This window comes from Tarenaya hassleriana, unplaced genomic scaffold, assembly GCF_000463585.1.
Source record: "Tarenaya hassleriana unplaced genomic scaffold, ASM46358v1 Cleome24, whole genome shotgun sequence".
NCBI classification, from domain to species: Eukaryota; Viridiplantae; Streptophyta; class Magnoliopsida; order Brassicales; family Cleomaceae; genus Tarenaya; species Tarenaya hassleriana.
Window position 1 is genome coordinate 433,002 of NW_010965696.1, and position 19,368 is coordinate 452,369.

The 19,368-nt window shown below is 37.7% G+C and overlaps 3 protein-coding genes across 5 annotated transcripts; 1 reads left to right on the forward strand and 2 right to left on the reverse strand.

Moving 5' to 3' along the window:
• Window positions 1-986: 986 nt before the first annotated feature.
• LOC104815615 lies at window positions 987-9,651 on the forward strand. Of its 3 annotated transcripts, none has more exons than XM_010544078.1 (12): window positions 987-1,350; window positions 1,942-2,023; window positions 2,118-2,300; window positions 2,391-2,490; window positions 2,575-2,605; window positions 4,019-4,070; window positions 4,372-4,524; window positions 5,460-6,646; window positions 6,849-7,603; window positions 7,713-8,967; window positions 9,169-9,258; window positions 9,409-9,651. In XM_010544078.1, the coding sequence occupies exons 2-12, from the start codon at window positions 1,965-1,967 to the stop codon at window positions 9,471-9,473; spliced, it is 3,930 nt and encodes a 1,309-aa protein (XP_010542380.1). In that variant the 5' UTR covers window positions 987-1,350; window positions 1,942-1,964; the 3' UTR covers window positions 9,474-9,651. The 3 variants fall into 3 exon arrangements, with proteins under 3 accessions (XP_010542380.1, XP_010542382.1, XP_010542381.1); XM_010544080.1 differs by having other exon boundaries at window positions 7,734-8,967; XM_010544079.1 differs by having other exon boundaries at window positions 4,034-4,070.
• A 3,214-nt stretch (window positions 9,652-12,865) lies between these two features.
• Window positions 12,866-14,998, reverse strand: LOC104815616 (alpha-ketoglutarate-dependent dioxygenase abh1-like). Its single transcript, XM_010544081.1, has 4 exons — window positions 14,182-14,998; window positions 13,804-14,094; window positions 13,373-13,717; window positions 12,866-13,244 (listed from the first exon to the last, which is right to left on the reverse strand). Exons 1-4 carry the CDS (start codon window positions 14,263-14,265, stop codon window positions 12,969-12,971), a joined length of 996 nt encoding a protein of 331 aa, XP_010542383.1. The 5' UTR covers window positions 14,266-14,998; the 3' UTR covers window positions 12,866-12,968.
• An 80-nt stretch (window positions 14,999-15,078) lies between these two features.
• Window positions 15,079-18,750, reverse strand: LOC104815617 (oligouridylate-binding protein 1C-like). The gene is made up of 12 exons (XM_010544082.2): window positions 18,488-18,750; window positions 18,095-18,156; window positions 17,850-17,952; window positions 17,523-17,599; window positions 17,380-17,441; window positions 17,182-17,269; window positions 16,938-17,013; window positions 16,811-16,841; window positions 16,419-16,538; window positions 16,140-16,225; window positions 15,819-15,995; window positions 15,079-15,569 (listed from the first exon to the last, which is right to left on the reverse strand). The coding sequence occupies exons 1-12, from the start codon at window positions 18,590-18,592 to the stop codon at window positions 15,309-15,311; spliced, it is 1,248 nt and encodes a 415-aa protein (XP_010542384.1). The 5' UTR covers window positions 18,593-18,750; the 3' UTR covers window positions 15,079-15,308.
• Between the last annotated feature and the right edge of the window lie 618 nt (window positions 18,751-19,368).

A 19,368-nucleotide genomic window follows, 5' to 3' on the forward strand; every position in this document is an offset into this window, starting at 1 on the left:
TTATACATTATTCGATTCTATTTTGTCTATAACAAGTCACAGCAATATTTTTCCTTAAGAGATTGTTTGCCAACAAACAAACATCTGTTGAGATGTTTTTCTCATTCATTTTGTTGGTTGGATTTTAATATAATAAGGTTGCCTTTGTATTAGTTGCCTTGATTAATCACAAATCACTATTTATGCACACATTAAATAGTGAATACTAAAAGGGTTATTATTTTACAGGACGTGGTTTAATATATGATTTTTTGTTTTTATTTTGGAAAAAAAAGGATGATCGGATTCACAAAAAAAAAAAAAAAAAAAAAAAAAAGAAAGATTGGAAAAAAAAGGATGATCGGATTCACAAAAAAAAAAAAAAAAAAAAACAAAAGAAAGATCGGAAAGAACAATCGAAAATAAAAAACCTCACTACTCACCTGTTTTTTTGGCGAATTCTCCATTTAATTAAGAGAAAAAGGTGATTGCTTATTTTATATATTTTTTATGATTTTTTTTTGCGGGATCAGCATTTGTTTACGGATGTCTACAAAAATTTGGAAAAGAAACTTTGACAAAAAAAAAGTTGGAAAAGAAATGGTTATTGTTCATATTTTATTTTTGATACGATCATTTATATAATTAAAAATAATAAAAAGATATGGGTGAAATATACTATTCAGAATATAAAGACATATTTTATTTAAATTGATAATATATGTACTCTATTTAATGATTTTAGGTCTTATTTGTGTTATATTAAAAATTCCTCTTTAAAGTATTGGCCAAATCCTAATTTTATAAGCTGAAATGGTCATAATAAATCAGTAATTGATATAAAATTAAATAGATATTTATTATAAAATAAAACTTTTCTGAAAAAAAGTAAACATGGAGAATAATAAAATCACAAATATTCACCTTTAAACCGACATTGTAATTTTATATATTTTTTCAATATCTTTTTAAAATTTCAAATTTACGCTCTATTACTATTCACGTCAACAAAAATGGTGATTTCTGTCCAAGACATCTCTCTCTCTCTCTCTCTCTCCAGATTTTGCTTTCTCTCTCTGCTGAATCTTTGAAAAAAAGGGAGTTCATGGCGGAGGGAGAGACCACCATTTCCCAGCGGAAGAAGCTATACGAAAGCGAACATTTTGAAAAATCAATTTGAGGTCTTAGTGAGGCCAAAAACAATCGCAATTATTAGGGTTTTAAGAATCTTTCGGAAGAACGAAAAAGTTTTGTAGTGGGAGGAGATGCAGAAAGAGACTCGGCAATGAGAGTCGCTTTTTGTATGTGAATCTTCCGGAAGAGACCGATTCGTCGGAACTACACGAAGATCTCGCTTGTTTCTACTCGCAGGTATGTATCCTCTGACTTGGACGATCCGACAAGTACACCATCTTGATTTGTTGGGTGTTCTTTTCTTGCAGTAAAGTTTTGTTCTGTCTGTTCATTCTTGAGTATTTTACTTTGTTTTGAATTTGAATCGCCGTTTCTTTTTCTCATGGATGCGATTTTAATCCTCGTGAACTACTTTCCTTAATCGAATCGAGTTTTAAGTTTCCAAGATTGGACTCGGATCTAGCAATGCACTTGATTCTGAGTCTTGTGAAGCTTTGGGTTACTATTTTGATAATCTCTCCTTAGTTCTGTTAAATTTGATCGAATTACGGATTCAATATTTTATCTTCTTGCTTAAGATTTCTATATAATTGTGAGAGTCTTCTGTTTGATTTCCCACGTCGATAGGTTAGTCAATGGAATTTGTTCTCTTGAGAAGAATTTGCTGTGGCTTCAAATTCTTGTAGCTTTTCAAGTTTTCGAGATGACCTTTACTTTGTTGTTTACTTAGTATTTGAATTATGGTCTCTAGTCTCCAGAGCTTGTGAAAGTGTTCAAGATTGATGGTTAGGCTGTTAGCTTGATATTAAGACTGATGATATTGTATAGGGTTATATAATATCGAGCTGAAGATGAAACCCGCTACTCCCCTTGACTATGCTATCTTCCAGCTTTCCCCGAAGCGAACAAGGTAAATTTATTACATAATGGCTCTTCTTTTCCCAGTTAGAGTGCCGGTTTTTGTGAGGTTTGTAGATAATATTTTCCTCTTTCATTTCTGGCAGATGTGAATTGTTTGTGTCTTGTGCGGGGAATACTGAGAAGCTGGCTTCTGGATTAGTGAAGCCATTTGTTGCTCATTTAAAAGTAGCAGAAGAGCAGTTTGGCGAGGCAGTTCAGTCAATCAGACTAGAAGTTGAAAGCAACAAACTTGCTGAAAATTGGTTCACAAAAGGGACACTTGAGAGGTCATATGCAGTGCCAAACCTGATGTTCATGTCTTTTGGAACACGGCTCATGCTAACACTTTTGATATTCTCCTGTCTGCTGGTTTCTAGATTTGTGCGGTTTGTTAGTACCCCAGAGGTTTTGGAATTAGTAAATGCGTTGGATGTGGAGATGTCACAGTTGGAAGCAGCCCAAAAAATATATGCTGAGGTACTTCATGTCATTTAACTCCGAGGAAGCCAGTGCTATGTTAACTGGGATGTTTCTACTGAATTTCACAATGTTTAATTTTAGGGGACTGGTGATCAGCTGTCTGCATCAAGAGGTATGTATTGTCGTTAACTTGTCTTCTGGATGTATATTCTGTGCATCAATGATAGGTTTGGCGCCATCTAAAAGTTTCTATGTCAAATGTAATAGATGTTTATATTACACATAGTCCAAAAGACCCAAGGTAAAAACAAATTAGCTAATTAGTCTTATATCCTGTGGCTTTTTTCAAATCCAGCTGTAAAAATCAATCATGGTAAAGCTCATAGACCTTGGGGGCATGAGTTACAACTTAAACAACATACTTCCCTAGCGTCAATTGTGACTTACCTAGCCGGCACTATCTAATTCTATTTGACAGTTTCGATGCATACATCATCACTATGCAGAATCTTCAAGTTGATTGATAAGTTTTACGGTAGGAGTAACAAGAGTTGCAGGGAAGAGAAGGAAGTCACTGCAGAAGGAACAAAGGCTTGATGTGGTTTTTAGGTATGTTTTTACAGGAATGTTCTATAGTATTGTGTGTTTGTATGTTTATATTCATTCTATATTATGTTAGATGAATGTTAGGAGTTATTAATGACAGTTAGGAGTTTTAGTTAGACAGCACAACATTAGTTTTGGTTGTAACTGAGCTTTATAAGGCTTGGGTTGAGGAGAGAAGGGGTTTATTCCTTTACAGATTTCTCATAAAACACGACATAAACCCCTTCTCTCCTCAACTCAAGCCTTATAAAGCTCCGTTACAACCAAAACTAATGCTGAGCTGTCTAACTAAAACTCCTAACTGTCATTAATCAACTCCTAACATCCATCTAACATAATATAGAATTAATATAAACATACAAACACACAATACTATAGAACATACCTAGAAAACACATCAAGCCTTTGTTCCTTTTGCAGTGACTTCCTTCTCTTCCCTGCAGCTCTTGTTCCTACCATCATAAACCTTCAGAAGCTTATCAATCAACTTGAAGATTCTGCATAGTGATGATGTATGTATCGAAACTGTCAAATAGAATTAGATAGTGTCGGTTGGGTAAGTCACAATTGAAGCTAGGGAAGTATGTTGTTTAAGTTGTAACTCATGCTCCCAAGGTATATGAGTTTTACCCTGACTGATTTTTACAGCTGAATTTGAAAAAAGATCCAATATAAGGTTAACTAGCTAATTTGTTTTTACCTTGGGTCTTGTGGATTATGTGTAATATAAACATCTATTAGATTTGACATAGAAACTTTTAGATGGTGCCAAATGTGTTTTTTCTCGAGTACCTTTTACAAACTGGCATGTAAATGAGACTGTCTTTCAGAAGCTTGCTGCCTACTGTCCTTTGGTGGCCTTTCATCGTTGTTCATTCTGAAAATTATTGTTTCCATTTATACCCATGAAGTTCCATCCTATGCCAACTGAACCATGTACTTTGTCATTTCTTGCCTGGTTTGGCATAATCTGTCTTAGCTTTTCTTGGTTCAGATGACACAGAAGCTATGGCGGCAGCTGATGTGACGAAGTAAAATCTCTGTTTCTATGCTCAATGATTTTTCTCTTTGATGAATTATGACTCTTTTTTAAGATGACAAAGATGTTAACATGTCTTTTGCTTCATCCTGAAATCGGGCTTGTAATTTTAACTGTATTATGTAATTCTATATTGTATGACACTGGATTAGAAGTATGCTTCTGAGTCTGATACAATGTAAGAAGATTTGCCTAAACCAATGGCATGATGCAGAGTTCTAATTCAATTTTCATGCTCTGACTTCGATGCGATATACTCATAAAAAAAATTCCGGTTACTGTACGTTTTCCAGGAAGGAGCTACTGAGAGCTATTGATTTGCGACTGGCAGCAGTTAGGCAGGACCTAGCGACTGCACGTAATCGTGCATCTGCAGCTGGTTTCTATCGTAACACAGTCTCTGAATTAAACCAATTTGCTGATCGATTTGGGGCCATTCGCTTGAAGTAAGTATTTATATAGCCTTCATATCATCCATTGTTCGTTGGATCTTTACATTCCTTTCAGCCTTTTTTGAGTATTTGTTGAATCCTTTATAGAGCCTTTTAATTTCTCGCTTATTCAAGTTTGAACAGAAAAAGTGGCGACTGTATTATGGTTTCTAGATTTTGCAAATCGTTGGCTATCTGATTTTTGGCTGTAACAGATCACCATATTCTTGCATCAATTCCTGCTTGGTTAGGTGTCATTTAAAAAAAAACAAATTAATTCAATTTTGGTCAAATCCTAATCAAAATAAAAAATAACCTAAAAATTGTGATAGAAAAGAGGTCTTGAGTTTAATTTATATAGTATTCTAAACATAATGAAAAAATGAGATTAAAAAAAAAATCATTGGTTATAACTTTTACATCCAACTTCTAGTGAAACTCTGATGCTTTTGTGAAGGTTTAAGTCTTGTGATACTAAAGGATGATTGGTATTTCTTCTAAACAGAACCTTAGGCCTCAAAACTGCAAGGCCTGATTTCGATATGATCTTCTAGAAATGCATATATATACACACAGCCATCAATGTATGTTATTGGGTCCATCCTTGTTCTATCGTAGCTGACAAAGTTTTTTCCATAAACAGAAATCTTGATAGGCATTATAAATGTCACAATGGATTATAAATTTTAGGTAGGTTTGGTTTGATGTAGACTTTAGAACTGCTTTTAGGTGGATGAATACTATTTTCCATGATTAGGATGTCTAACGGAAACTACAAGATTTAGATGTCATCATTTGAGTTACTGAAAGATAAATTGGTGAGTCTTCCCACTTTTTTTAGCAGATGCCTTTTTTATATCTTAAATTTCCAAATAAGTTTTGGTTTTCGGCTTTCTTAATTTTCAGTGATGCAAATTCTGATTTTACTTGGTCGACCAATCTTACTGCAGTGAAGCATGTACGAAATTTATCTCTCTTTGCCAAAGAAGGCCAGAGCTTAACATCTCTAGGAGAGCCACTTTGGAAGACGAAGCCATACGAGCTTCATGGGGATCTGATATGTCTATCGATGATCCCAGTGAAGAACACTCTGGACTCCAAGAGGGTATTAGACTCCAAAAAGATAGGTTCCATCAAAGTGGACTGAAAGATTCTCAACAAGAATCAAAGCTTCCTACATTTCAGCAGTTCCGGTCTGATCCCAACTTTCTAATGCAACAAAGTAGAAAAACAGAAAAGAATGAAGAAGAGGAAAAAGGTCCAGTGGTGAAGGAGCCGTTGGCAAGTCAGCCCAAACAACTCACAAGAAGGCTTAGCGTGCAGGATAGAATCAACCTCTTTGAGAACAAGCAGAAGGAGAGCTCAAACTCTGGAGGGAAGCCAGCTGTAGGCAAATCCATTGAGGTGAAAAGAATCTCTTCTGATTCATCATCTTTGACAGGTGCAGACAAGGCCGCGTTAAGGAGATGGAGTGGCGCTAGTGACATGAGCATTGATTTGGGCAATGACAAGAAGGATGGTTCTGGTGATAGTCCATTGTGCACGCCCTCATCATCATCTGTGTCGAAAGATGGAAGCAATATATATCCAAAACAACTTATCACCAGTGACCAGAAAGACCAAAATGATTCGGGTATTCCTGCAAATTCTTATAGAATTGAAGAAAAACATGGTTCTGACAGTGTTGGTGACCAGGGCTTTATGAACCAAGTAGAGATTCAAAATTCAAGTTCTAGTATCTTGGGAAAAACCAAGGAAGTGGGCTTGAAGGTGCAATCGAATACGAAGAACCAAGTGGGACACCATGGAATTCAACAGAATGGTTCTCTGGTCCGTGGGGAAAAAAGTTCCATTTGCATGTACCGATCGGACTCTGAGGTAAACTCCATAGGGACTTTGGATAAATCAGGGAATGACAAAGTAACTGATGAATCCAATGAGCGCATGGGTGATCTAAAATCGAACAGCCAGAACTTTATACAGCATGTAGGTAGTGCTGATCAACCTTACAGTATGAGTATCCGGTACAATGGAGGAACTGTGGAATTTCAGAAGAAAGAGCTAATATCTTCAGATGGACAACCATCCTTAGCTGAAGATCTCGAGAGAATGAGGGCCCAGATTCCAGTTTCTGCAGGTTAGTGACTGAAGCCTGAAGGGATACGGTGAGGTTTTAGTTCACATGCATGTTCCAGGGTGAAGCATTTCTTGTTTTTAACCACAGAAATCTAAGTTTTTTCCCTTTCTATTCTTTCTCTTCGTTTCCTTTATTATGGACTTGGAAGGACAAAAATTAGCAACTCTCTCTTCTGATTATCTTTCTCTTTAACTTCTTTTAGGTTCTGAACAGATGAAAAGGCCATATGATCAAAAGATTGGACTTTGTTCTGTTGATGTGAATGCAAAGCCGACTATCACTTGCTACAGTATTTCAGAGAACTCAGAGAAAGATGCTCTAACACATCAATTGGCAGCAGAACAAGCTCAAAGGGCGAGACTGAGAAAGGGAAATCAAGATCTGAATGATGAGTTGAAAGTGAAAGCAAACGAGCTTGAAAAGCTATTTGCTGAACATATGCTCCGCATTCCTGGGGAACAATCCAGTCCTGCTCAACGAGGAAAGCCTGCCGGAAAGTCAAGTGAACAAGTGGCAACTTCACAGCTTAGAAGACCTGCAGTTCCGGAATCATCTCCTGCACAACTACCCGATGGGAAGATAATGATGAAACCCACTTTAAGATCAGCCGATGCAGACAACTTCAGAACTCCACCAACATCAAAGATGGTTGGCAACAATGACTATTATGGGGATACACTGAGGCAGAAATTTTCAGATTTCAGCTCTTCAGGTGATTCTAGAGGAAAGTTATACGAGAAGTATATGGAGAAAAGAGATGCAAAGTTGAGGGAAGAATGGAGTTCTAGAAGGTCTGAGAAGGAAGCCAAATTGAAGGCAATGCAAGATGTACTTGATCACAGTAATGCTGAGTTGAAGGCCAAATTTTCTTTATCTTCTGCAAAAGGTGATTCAAATGCTCGACGTGCAGAGAAACTTGCGTACTTCAGTTCAAGGCTGAGTGCTAAAAAGGAACAGGTGAACCATGTTTTCTGCAACTGGAAAACTGCTTGTGATAGCTAAAGCTATCGAGATGATGAAGCTTTATCTTATGTTTTCTAATCTGATAATGTAATGGTTTTGACAGCATCCAATTAGCTCATTTCAGGGTGAAGAAGATGAGGATGCTTCCAGGAACACCCAGAATAAGAAACTTCAACAAAACAGAAACAATTTCTTGACTACTCGAACAGCTGCTACACCAGTTCCACGCTCCGCAGTTAAAGTTTCTACGGCCAGTGCTGTTAGGCGGAGAGGGCAATCAGACAGACCACTTGCACAATCAGTTCCCAACTTCTCTGATGTCAAGAAGGAAGGCATGAAACCATCCTCTGGAGCTGGAAAAACTGGTTCCCGTTCACAGGCGAGAAACTCAACCTGCCCCAAGAGTACGAAGGAAGAAGAAAAGCCACGGAGGCCAACAATCCTCAGGAAAACTGCTTCTGAAGCTGCTGAGTTGGAAGAGTTGTCTCCTAAGAAATCTGATGATGGTGTCCCTCTGAATCTTGACCAGGAGCAAAGAGAGGGACAATGTAACAATCTTGGGCTGGGTATCGGTTATGATATTGCCCTGCTAAACGCTTCTGAGGGATCTGAGAGATTCAGAAATGAAAAGAAGTATTATGAGCATGCCTTCGAGTCTGAGGGCTCAGAGGAGACGGGGAAAGAGGTGGTGGAAGAAGAAGATCTTGAGGCCGTGGAAGTCGAAGCCTGTACTGATGATACAGAAAATGGGAAACCACTAAATAGCCAAGGGTTTGATGATTGGGGTAATACCGGTGAGGAAGTGAGATCTGTTTCTCGGGATGACCGTGGCTCAAATGCTGAATTACCTGCTACTATGACTTCAAGGCATCAAACCATTGCTACGTTGCTGGATTCACCGGGTGAAAGCCCTGTTTCTTGGAATTCAAGGGTGAAGCATCAATTTTCGTATCCAAACGATTTTGATGCTTCTGTGGATTCTCCAGTGGGTAGTCCTGCGTTCTGGAATTTTCCTTCTCTTAATCACATGGAGGATGATGCAACTCAAATAAGAAAGAAATGGGGAGCTGCTCAGAAACATATTAACGCCGGTTATCCATCTCAAAACCAACCCCGAAAGGACATGACAAAAGGGTTGAAAAGGCTATTAAATTTCGGAAGAAAAACACGTGGAAACGATAGTTTGGTTGACTGGATATCAGCTACAACGTCTGAAGGGGATGATGATACAGAAGATGGAAGAGATCATCATGCAAATCGGCCATCAGAAGAGTTGCGAAAGTCAAGAATGGGATTCTTACAGAGTCATCCCTCTGATGAGAGCTTCAATGAGAGTGAGCTGCTGTTCAGTGAACCGGGTAACCTGTTCTTTTCCCAAAAGTACACCTGTTACACTTACATCCTCATACCAAATTAGACATTGCATTACATTAGAACCAAACTTACACATGATCAAGTAATGCATGCTAGACTTTAATGTCCTTCTTTGATTCTGGATTTCGTGTTAATGTCCATCGGTGTTTTAAGGACATGATCTTAGTTGTGTTTCTCTGTTTCAGCTCAAACAACAGGGGTTGGTTCCATGCCAGCTCCTACTCCTATGAACTTTAAGCTGAAGGAGGATCAGATGTCTGGAAATGCTGTCAAAGGTTTGATCACTCATTCGAATCTTCTTTACAACACTTCTCCATGTCCATCTTGATGAGAATCTGTGTTCTGCCGGAAAGCCACCAGATCTTATTGCATAAATCCATTATGGATTGCCCATTCTAAAGCTTATTGCTGCTGATTTGATGCAGCACCAAGATCATTCTTTTCACTCTCCAATTTTCGTAGCAAAGGAAGTGATTCGAAGCCAAGATGAAGAACTCGAGGTTCAAGTTCGCGCAGTTCAGTAAAACCTCAATAGACGATGTAAAGGTAAAGAAAGGTACTTTCAAATCCACGATTTCCTGTAATAAAGACTCTGATTCATCTTCTGATTGTTGTAAAATGAGCTTCGTTGACATAAATAATCACCTTATAATCTTTATTATAATCAATATTAGGATTTAAAACAGAACTATGACAAAGAAATAAAAAACACTCTTTTTCACAAACCCATTCGAGTTCTGTTTCAAGTTTACTCTTACAAAATTTAGCAGGGGTGGGCAATTCGATTCGGAAATTTAGTCCCGAACCGTACCGAACCGATTAATTCGGAAACGGTTCGGTTCGGTATTATATAAAAATACCAAACGGTACAAGATTTAAGATACTGAACGGTTCGGAAACGGTTCGGTTCAGTTCGGAAAATACCGAACGGTATTTCGGTATTTTTATTTTTTAATTAAAAAATATTTAATATTAATAATTAATTATGATAATTACTAAATATTAATAAATTGTTTACGTCATGTATTTAGATTTATGTTTATTTTATTTATTAATAATAATTAATAGTGATATTTATTTTGTTTAGCATTATCAAAGTTCAATAAATTATTTATTTTTATTAATTTTGATTATATTTAATAGTAAGTTGTCTATATTTTACTTTATAAATATTTTATTTTTATCTCTTTTTATTTATTTTTTTATATTACAGATACTTTATTTTATTGGTAAAAAAAGATTGATTTCTACATATATAATAATATATAATATGATTTTTAAAACGTAATTTAAAGTTTTGATCATATTTATAGAAAATTTCAAAATTATTATGTTAAATTTCTTTACGGTTACATCAAATTTAAAACTTTTATTTTGTTGTCTAAATTATTATGTTAGATTTTTTTATTTTTATACTATATGAATTATATGAACCGTCCCGAACCGTTCCGAACCGTTTTTATTTCGGTTCTTATTTGGTACTTATTTATTAGTATCGTTCCGTCCCAAACCGTCATAATACCGAATCGAACCGAACCGAATAATATACGGTACTAATTTGATACAAATTTTATAATACCGAATAAACTGTTCCCGAACCGAACCGTTAAAATTCCGAACCGAATACCGAAACGACCACCCCTAAAATTTAAACCCATTCGAGTTCTGTTTTTGTTTATAAAAAATACTCTTTTTCATAAAAATCAAATTTCAGAATTTTTTTGTTTTATATTCTGTTTTTATTTAATTCGGATTTTAGTTTTGAATTTTACAATGTTTATATATATCTATCTATATATATAATATAAAACCTGATATAATTGTATTATTTGAATTGATTTTTCTTAATCTAATCCTAATTATCATCTTGATTATCTTTTTAAAATATTTTGCTGTAATCTTAAGATATTCAAATTTTCGTATTTTGATAATTGACTTTAAATTTTATATAGATTTTAAAAAATTTTATTTACAGATTTATATATTATGTTTTTTGATAGAATATTTATATTTATTTTATAATCAGAAAAATTAAAAGTTTAATATATTTCTAATAATCTTGGATTTTCAAAAAGTTCCAAAAACCAATGATTCTTTTTTCTTAAAAAAATTAATTTCACAACAAAGAATTTTGTTTAGATTCTAGAAAATTTTTATAAATTCTTAAAAATCTACTACTCTTATTGAATATTGCTAAAAAGAAAAAGAAAAAAGAAATCAATTAGTGCATAATGCATGTTTTACAATTAAAAAATAATTTAATTATCTTGATTTATATTTAATTTTAAAATATTTAGGATAATTTATATTTTAATCATTTTAAAAAAAGAAATCTTTAATGAGTGGGCCTATACGGGCCTTGGTGGTTGCGAGAAGATAAAGCACGGATCGGCCCATACTAAAGTAGTTTGACGGCCGAAGAGCTGGATTTGTATTTTCCACGCGCATGATACGCGAGTTAACGGTACGCGCTCAAAATCCCTGGACTATAGACCACCGATTTTGTCATTTTCTTAAGTTTCGAGAATTTCAGCGCGTGGAAATATACAACCTCTCTCATCGCGGCCATTATTATCATTAACGTACACGCATGATAAACTACGCATGCAGTTCATAATAGCGGTGGGCGTTTCGGTTTGGTTCTTCGGAACTGGATCGAACCGAACCGAAAAAACAGTATTTTTTTCGATCCGAAACCGTTTTTAATTTTCGAACGGTACCATTTTTAAAGAACCGAATTTTTCCGGAACCGAATTGAACCGAACCGAACTTTTAAAATCCCGAAAAACTGAATATTTTTAAAAGAAATCTATCCTTTTTTAATAAAATCCGGAACCGAACCGAATCGATACTGAAACCAAACCGAACCGAATACAATATAAAAATCGATTGGTACCTATTTTGTAAAACCGAAAGAACCGAACGGATCCATTCCCGTCCCGAATCCAAACCGTTTCCCGAAACGCTCACTCCTAATTGATAAGCTTTATCTCCGTCCCGAATCCAAATGCCGAAAATTATTGTATGCAGTATTATTTTCTTAATATACAAATAACAAGCGAACATTTTCTAAAATAAGATTTGCTTGTCCCTTGTTCCTGATTTTTTTTTCATAGCAGAGCAACAAGCCATGGATCAATTCATATATATACAGATATATATATATATATATATATATATATATATATATTATGGAGTGAAAGAATTGCCAAAATTCTGTTTTTAGTTTTACGACAAAAGAGATAACTTGTAGGAACTGTAGAAAACTAACTTAAAAAATGAACATTGCATTCGGCTCGGTTTATATTCAACTTGGACTTTGGTTGTACCAAAAAAAACAAACACTTTTTTTTCTAAAAAAAATCATGACTAATTATTTACATATTTTGATTATGACTTGGTTTACTTAATTAACTGTATTAACCTAACTCGATTTCAATAAAATCAATAACCACTCAAAATTTCGACGGAGAGTCATGACAGGTTGAGCAGAAAAGACCAATCCTTCAAGCAAAACGGCAAAGACCCCAAAAAATTCTTCAGCAACTCTAACCAAAGCCGAGAAAAAGCTAGAACGTGGACAAGAGAACGGGTGCAGATGAAAAAAGGATTATAAAAGAGCCACACGGATCAAGAAGCCTGTTCTTGAGATTCTTGGACAAAGCAATACACAGTGGATTTCATGACAATGCGTCAGAGGAGGGGGAGGAACAGAGCCAGAGATCTAAACTTGAAAGACAGAGCTCTGTCAGAGAATATATAGAGGGACTGAAGAGAAAATATACTCTTGCTTGCCACTATATGCGGATTTCCAAGAAATTGATGTAATACACAAAACAATGAAACATGATTACTAATTTAATGGACATAACACTAAACAGATGTAGCTAAATAAGGAACTTGAATTTCACTTCAAAGAGACAAAGTTGTCCAGACAGAAAACATAGAAAAACCAGATGAAGAGCACAAAACAGTACCAAGGATTTCAGTACTGTCTAAAAGTTAGATTCAGACGACCTGGACGGAGATCTGTTAGTTGAAGGAGCGTCTTGGGAGCGGTATTGGGAAGAATTGACTTCACACCATGAAAGACTTTCCGAGCTTTGCCGCCAAATAACAGAACATCTCCAGAATCCAAGACGACCTTATCCGCCCTGTCGACATCCCTCTGGTCGCCATACAAGAACTCTGCTGAATCTCCAATGGAAAACGAAACCACAGGCAGTCCCTTCTGCAGAGATTCTTCACTCTCATCTTTGTCCTGGGGAAACAAAAATAACCAAGATTTCATATATTCGCCGTTGGAAAGGCAATTCTTTCATAACATACTGACCGACACAAGAACGCTAAGCTTCAGCAAACCGAGAAGTTGTTTCTCATGAATATAACCTGATGAAGACCGAGCTGCCCAGTAGATGTATAGAAGTTAACAATACAGAGGTCGGCTGACATAGAAGGGATCCCATCTTCCCCATTGGCCCTCTTGGAGTTTCTAGCGATCAGAGTCTGCGATTCTTTAATGGCCCTTTCGACGAACCGATTGAACTGAAGAGGAATTTTTGGCGGTTTTGCGCCATCAACTGGTCGAGTGTCCCCATACTGACATGTTTCAGGGTCCCAGTTTTTTCCAAGGCACATCATTTTCAAACGGAGATTAGCTCCATCTCTGTAGCCTGGTTGATAGAAACCACCTTCATCCAAACCAAGCTGGCGGCAAGTTTTCAGTATCACCACCTAGCAGCAGTTTACAAGGAAAAACAAGCATATGAGGGGGGAAAACAGATACACGAAATACATGGAGAGAGAGAGAGAGAGAGAACCTGATCATCCATTGACAAGAAATTCTTCAGAAGCACCATCCCGGATCGAAGCACAACTCCGTTATGCCCTACAGTAGATTTCTTAACGGCATTTCTCCTTTCTCTGTTCTGGGCAAGCAAGGGAGGCTTTAGCGTGAACGGAGTCCCCTTCTTCTCGAGGAATATATCAAAGGGCTTCATATTATCCCTATCGGAACAATTCCCCAAACCGTCGGAGTCGCAAGCACTACTAGAATCCTCTTCACTACAAGGCTTCCGACCAAATGACGGAGGCGGAGAAGAAGAACCCTCCTGCGACGACGACGAAAGACATAGAAAGGAACAGCTCAAATCATGCAAGGAACCATGAAAACGAAACGTCGCCGAGATATGACGTACCGGAATTTCAATTTTCCAGCGATCGGACGGGCACCCAGAAGCCGTAGAACGACCCCGTGAACTACTGCAGCCACCGCGGTTCATGGCTATGCTCCCGTAAATTCGCCGAAGACAGTCGCTTTCGTGGGTCCGAGCCGAGGTTCTCCAGCAAGAAGGCTCGTTCGTGTCCCTTTTAAAGAAAAGAAAAAAAAGGTTTCTCGTGATTTGCGAATCTCCAAGGTGTCTCTTCGGCTTCTGAGCTTCGTCATAATGGCAAAAGGCTTTCTCTTTGAAATTTTGAATATCCGCTCGTCGACGTCATGACTCCAACCCATATCAAAACACTCTGATTGACGCAGCGGGTTCCGACATGACCACGATCCATCCCATCATTTGGGAAATTGGAAGAAGAAAACTTGGGAAATCGCCTGTACGGATTTTTCAGACAAAGTTGTCTGTCAGATTCGGAGGGATTAGGAGTGAGTACTAAGAAGCCATGAACTTTCATCGGGATTGAAAAGGCAGACAAGAAGTCATCGACGAGCTCGAATTGCCAGCCATGGCAGTTCTGTGAACCAATCCCCTTATAAAGGGTGGCTACTATTCTGTTTTATACCGAGTATTCGATCGCCGATTACGTTTTTTTTTCTTTTAATATCCTGTAACGGAGGGGAGAGTTGGAGAGGTCGAAACGAACGGTTAAGGCAGGCTCCTCTTAGGAGCCAGATTCTCTGAAAGCTGAAAAACAGGGAAGGACTTTCTAAGTAACGGGGAGCCCCGAGAAGGAGCTCTCTCGGGATCTTGGGGGACTGCTATACCGAGCTAGGAGAGCTGGAATATTCTACCACAAAAACAATGCCCCGGGTTAGAGAAAGAGCGGCTCCCTGTCATGTTTTCAAATATCAAAGCATACACAACTGATTCCAAATCCTCTTCTTATTGAATGTTTTTATCACTTGGCATACTTAGCATTAACTACCTCATACACAACTGCAGATAACATTTATATCCATAACATGTCGGGCAACAAACCTCACAAATATATGTAGAGAAGATGATCTCTGGACATATAGGACCGACACTCACGTCTTATATTAAAAAAAAAAGGGTAAATGATGACGATGATGATGATACCGTGGGGGTCATTATTACTGATAGTACATGAGGTGCTGGTTCTGGAAGCCACCATCGTACATCGCCGCGCTTGCTCCAGCCCCAAGAGCTGCTGCCTGCTTCAGAGGGTGCTGTCCCTGGGGATGATGCATCAACGGGTTCACTCCCCCCATCTTGCTCATTGCCAGCTGTTGCTCGTATGCTAACAGTTCCGCTGCTGACACATGCCCTGGAACCGGTGGGGGAAGCGGGTTCGACACCGTTCCTGGCGGAGTTATTTTGTTCCCCCAAGAGCACTGCATATAAGACACGTGTGTAACTAACTAATGGGAAACATGATTTAAAAAAAAAAAAACACTTCTTTTGCTTTGTATTGGTTGACAATGACATGGAAAATCTCATTTCTGAGACTCTTGTTCGTCAGATTATACCATTTACCACATTACGAGATCCCTACACCAACCAAGCAAAGATACAATCTCTAAAGAAGTCGACTGATGTGAACTTGGGAACAGTCAAACCAGAATATTCAAATGTTGGAGTACCTTTATCTGTCTGTTGAAGAGGTAAGGCTGAGAGTTGCCCATTTGAATAGCAAAAGCAGCCTCAGCATGAGTGCTATACCTCACAAAACCAAAGCCTTTCTCACGCTGGACTCGGACCTCTTCAATAACTCCCGCACCAAGGGCATGGAAGTGACGGTGTAGATCAAGCTGTGTTACCTGAAAAAAGACACAAAACAGAACAAGATAGGTACTGACATCCATTGATGCAGAAATTCATCCAAGGAACTCCAACAGCTGCGTCCGTGTGTTACAGATTCTGTACTTGCTATAACCTGTACCTATATAAAGCCAAAATCTTACCTCAGGAGCAAGGTTTCCTACATAAACAGTCATGTATTGAGGATTGTTTTCAGGAGCATCCTCATTTGCTGTCTCTTTACCATCCTCTACACAATCAGTAATCAAATAAATGTATTAGTGGAACCTCTTCCAATCAGCAGCTAGTAAAACCCACCACTTCCCTCACAATCACAAATACTAACATTTTTAATCAATGCAATCCTCATAATTTCCTATTGAAGCTGTACAAGGAAAACTAAAAAATTGCACAACAATCAAAGGAAACCACAGAAGACAAACCTGAAGACCCATTTGTAAGTTCAACAACGCTTTTTCCGTCAGAACTCTGCCTATCGTCACCAGATGTTGCACCTTTTGTTGCCCAGTTGCATCTGATCTGTTTGCTTCCCAACCATTTACCTGGGAGGAGGAGAAAATAAAAGGCCACAGTACTAGCAAGATCAGCGTGCTGGGAAGAAAGATATGATCTCAATTCTAGAAGCAGGGCCTCATCAGCACAGCAGAAGATTCAAGACCAATAGTCATAGACTGGCACACAGCAAAAAAGTTGGCATAAGGCGCATTATAATAAAATGGCATGCACAACCCAAGAATATCAACATGTAAGAACTATAATCACAGATGAGAACCTTAAGGCCATCATCAGACCTTGAACACTGTATGATCCTTACCATTCATGTCATTTATTGCACACTGAGCATCCTGCAACAAAATTAACATTTCAAATCATTGCAAACCATGAATAAACAATCCGGTAATGGCATAGTTCGTCATCACAGAATAAAAGGAATATAATACCTGTTGATTGCGAAAGGAAACAAACCCGAAACCTCTTGAACGCCCAGTTTTCAGATCCCACATGACTCTTGCATCCCTGCAAGAGAAATAAATATATTAGATCAGCCGACCACTAAGAGTAAGGTGGCACACTTCAAACAGATAACCTTAATCAAAAGGTTAATCTTGTATGCATAGAGTTGGATACATCATATGAATCAAACTAGATATTCATTAGAAGATGTTAACCAAGCATTAAACTTACGAGCAACTGGGATAAACAGAAAAGCAAGCAAATAATGTTGCATCTGTAATCTCTGGACCAAGATCTCCCACAAAAATGTTGAAATGGCCTGCATCCCGTGACAACAAAACCATAGAACACAAATGATCTCTCTGAAAACGACCAAACAAAACCATCAGTCTAACGAATGGAATATAATAGTGCATAATCAGAACTTACTGGATGTGTCTTCCCTCTGACCTGTGGCATATGCCCAATTAACTTTGATAGGCTGTCCAAATCTGTGAATTCCATGTCATGATCTAAGAGCGAGTACCATTGAATGGAAATTAAGGAAGAGAGTTATCAGCATTGTTACTTACAAATGCCTTCCGTTAAGAGACATTATAGCCAGAGCAGCAGACCTTCTATCAAAGTAGTGGACAAAACCATATGATGACTGTGTACGACACAAACATGCATACGGAAAATGTGTCAATCTCTCGCAAACATGAAATCGGTTTCACTAGAGCAGCAGATATGAGGTTAAACAAGCAGATCACTCCAAAAATATTACAGCGTCATAAGAAAAGGTAATTTTCTTATGTTTATCTGGTGAATGGAAATGATACTGTAGAAGAGGTCAAAAAAACATTTAGGAAAAAGTTGCGTTTGCAATAGGACGCGAAGAATGAATCAGCAAATCAGACCTTATCCTTTTTTATGAGTTTGCTGCTTTCTACAGGTCCAGTACTTGCAAAAATCTCTTGAATAAGTTCCTCTGTGACCTGTGTGTGGATGTTCCCGACATATCTGCAACCTCAAAATCAATTCAGATAAAAACTTTTAACTTCACCAATTTTTTCGATTGCACTGGTATATCTAGTGAAATCCCGTAACCAGGAATCAAGGAAACCAAATATAATAACAAATGGGAACATCAAATTCCACCCACACGCTACGGCAAGTACTGGGATCAAAACCGGGAGGCAGGTTTCCACTTGGGACAGGCTCTATCTGCAAAATACGAAAGCAGGAAACAAAATTTAAAGGGAATGTGAAACACAAAGATATTAGAAGATAACTGACGAACAAGAATTCCAAACCCTAGCCCTTCATCAAACAAATTCTCAGCCGTGAAGAATGAATGGGAAAAATAAAGCCACAGAACTCGAAGACAAAACCCCTACAACATCGAAAATTGGAACAATCCCTAGGGCCGAACGATGAACAACAATTAAAGCCGATCGCGGAGGGGGGAAAAAAGAAAACGGAAAACGAAATCATCGTAGAATCGATCCTCAGAAACCTCGTTCACAAATCAAAGATAACGCGTCAAATCGGGAACCTGAGGGGCAGCCAAGACACTAGGGTGATAGAGGGAGTGTTGCTGCATCAGAGCTTGCTGCATTAGAGCTTGTTGTTGTTGCTGCTTGAGCCTCGGATTCTGCATTTTCCCACTGCGGAAATGTTAAACGGGCTGATTGATTCCCGAGAAAATCAGATTTCCCCCCTCTGCTAGGGTTCAAGTCGTCTCACGCTAGCGAAAGGAAGAAGAAATAAAGGAAAAAGAAAAAGAAAAAAAAAAGGATGAGGAAAGAGAAAAAGCCCTCGGGAAAAGAGATCCAAGTCCGTGTGGCACAAGTGACCTATTTATAGAAACCCAAAACTGCAGAGAGAGAAAACTAAAGCCACGGGACTGTGAGAAATGGTTATTGCGACAGTCCAATAATGTTATTAGTCGTCGTTTCGTCACTTTGTTACGGCTCGGCGGCCCAGAACAGCCCAGCCCACGGCCACGATGATCATCATCAATTTATCTCTAAACGTCGTCGTATAAAGAACATAACGATGGGTTCATATTGATATTGAATTTAGGTAATATTGATATTGAATTTAAAATAATTTATGATCTACATAATGCGTATGTAAATAAATAGAGAATTTAGATGCTAATAATAATAATAACAAGAGATGAATATTCTGGTTGGCATATCTAAAACCAAGCTAAATATTCAATATAATTTTATCTAAACATAATCAAATTTTAAAATATAATTTTTGTATTACTGTTTTATAACAAAATGTTGTGTAAATGTCTGTATCGCAAAGTCTCTAGCTCGTACGGAGGGTTCATATGAAGCTTCAGTCTAGAAGAGAGGGTTTGGGGTAGGTTAGTAAATTTGTTATTGGACCGTTAGGCAAGGAGTCGTCTTCTTCTTCTTTCCC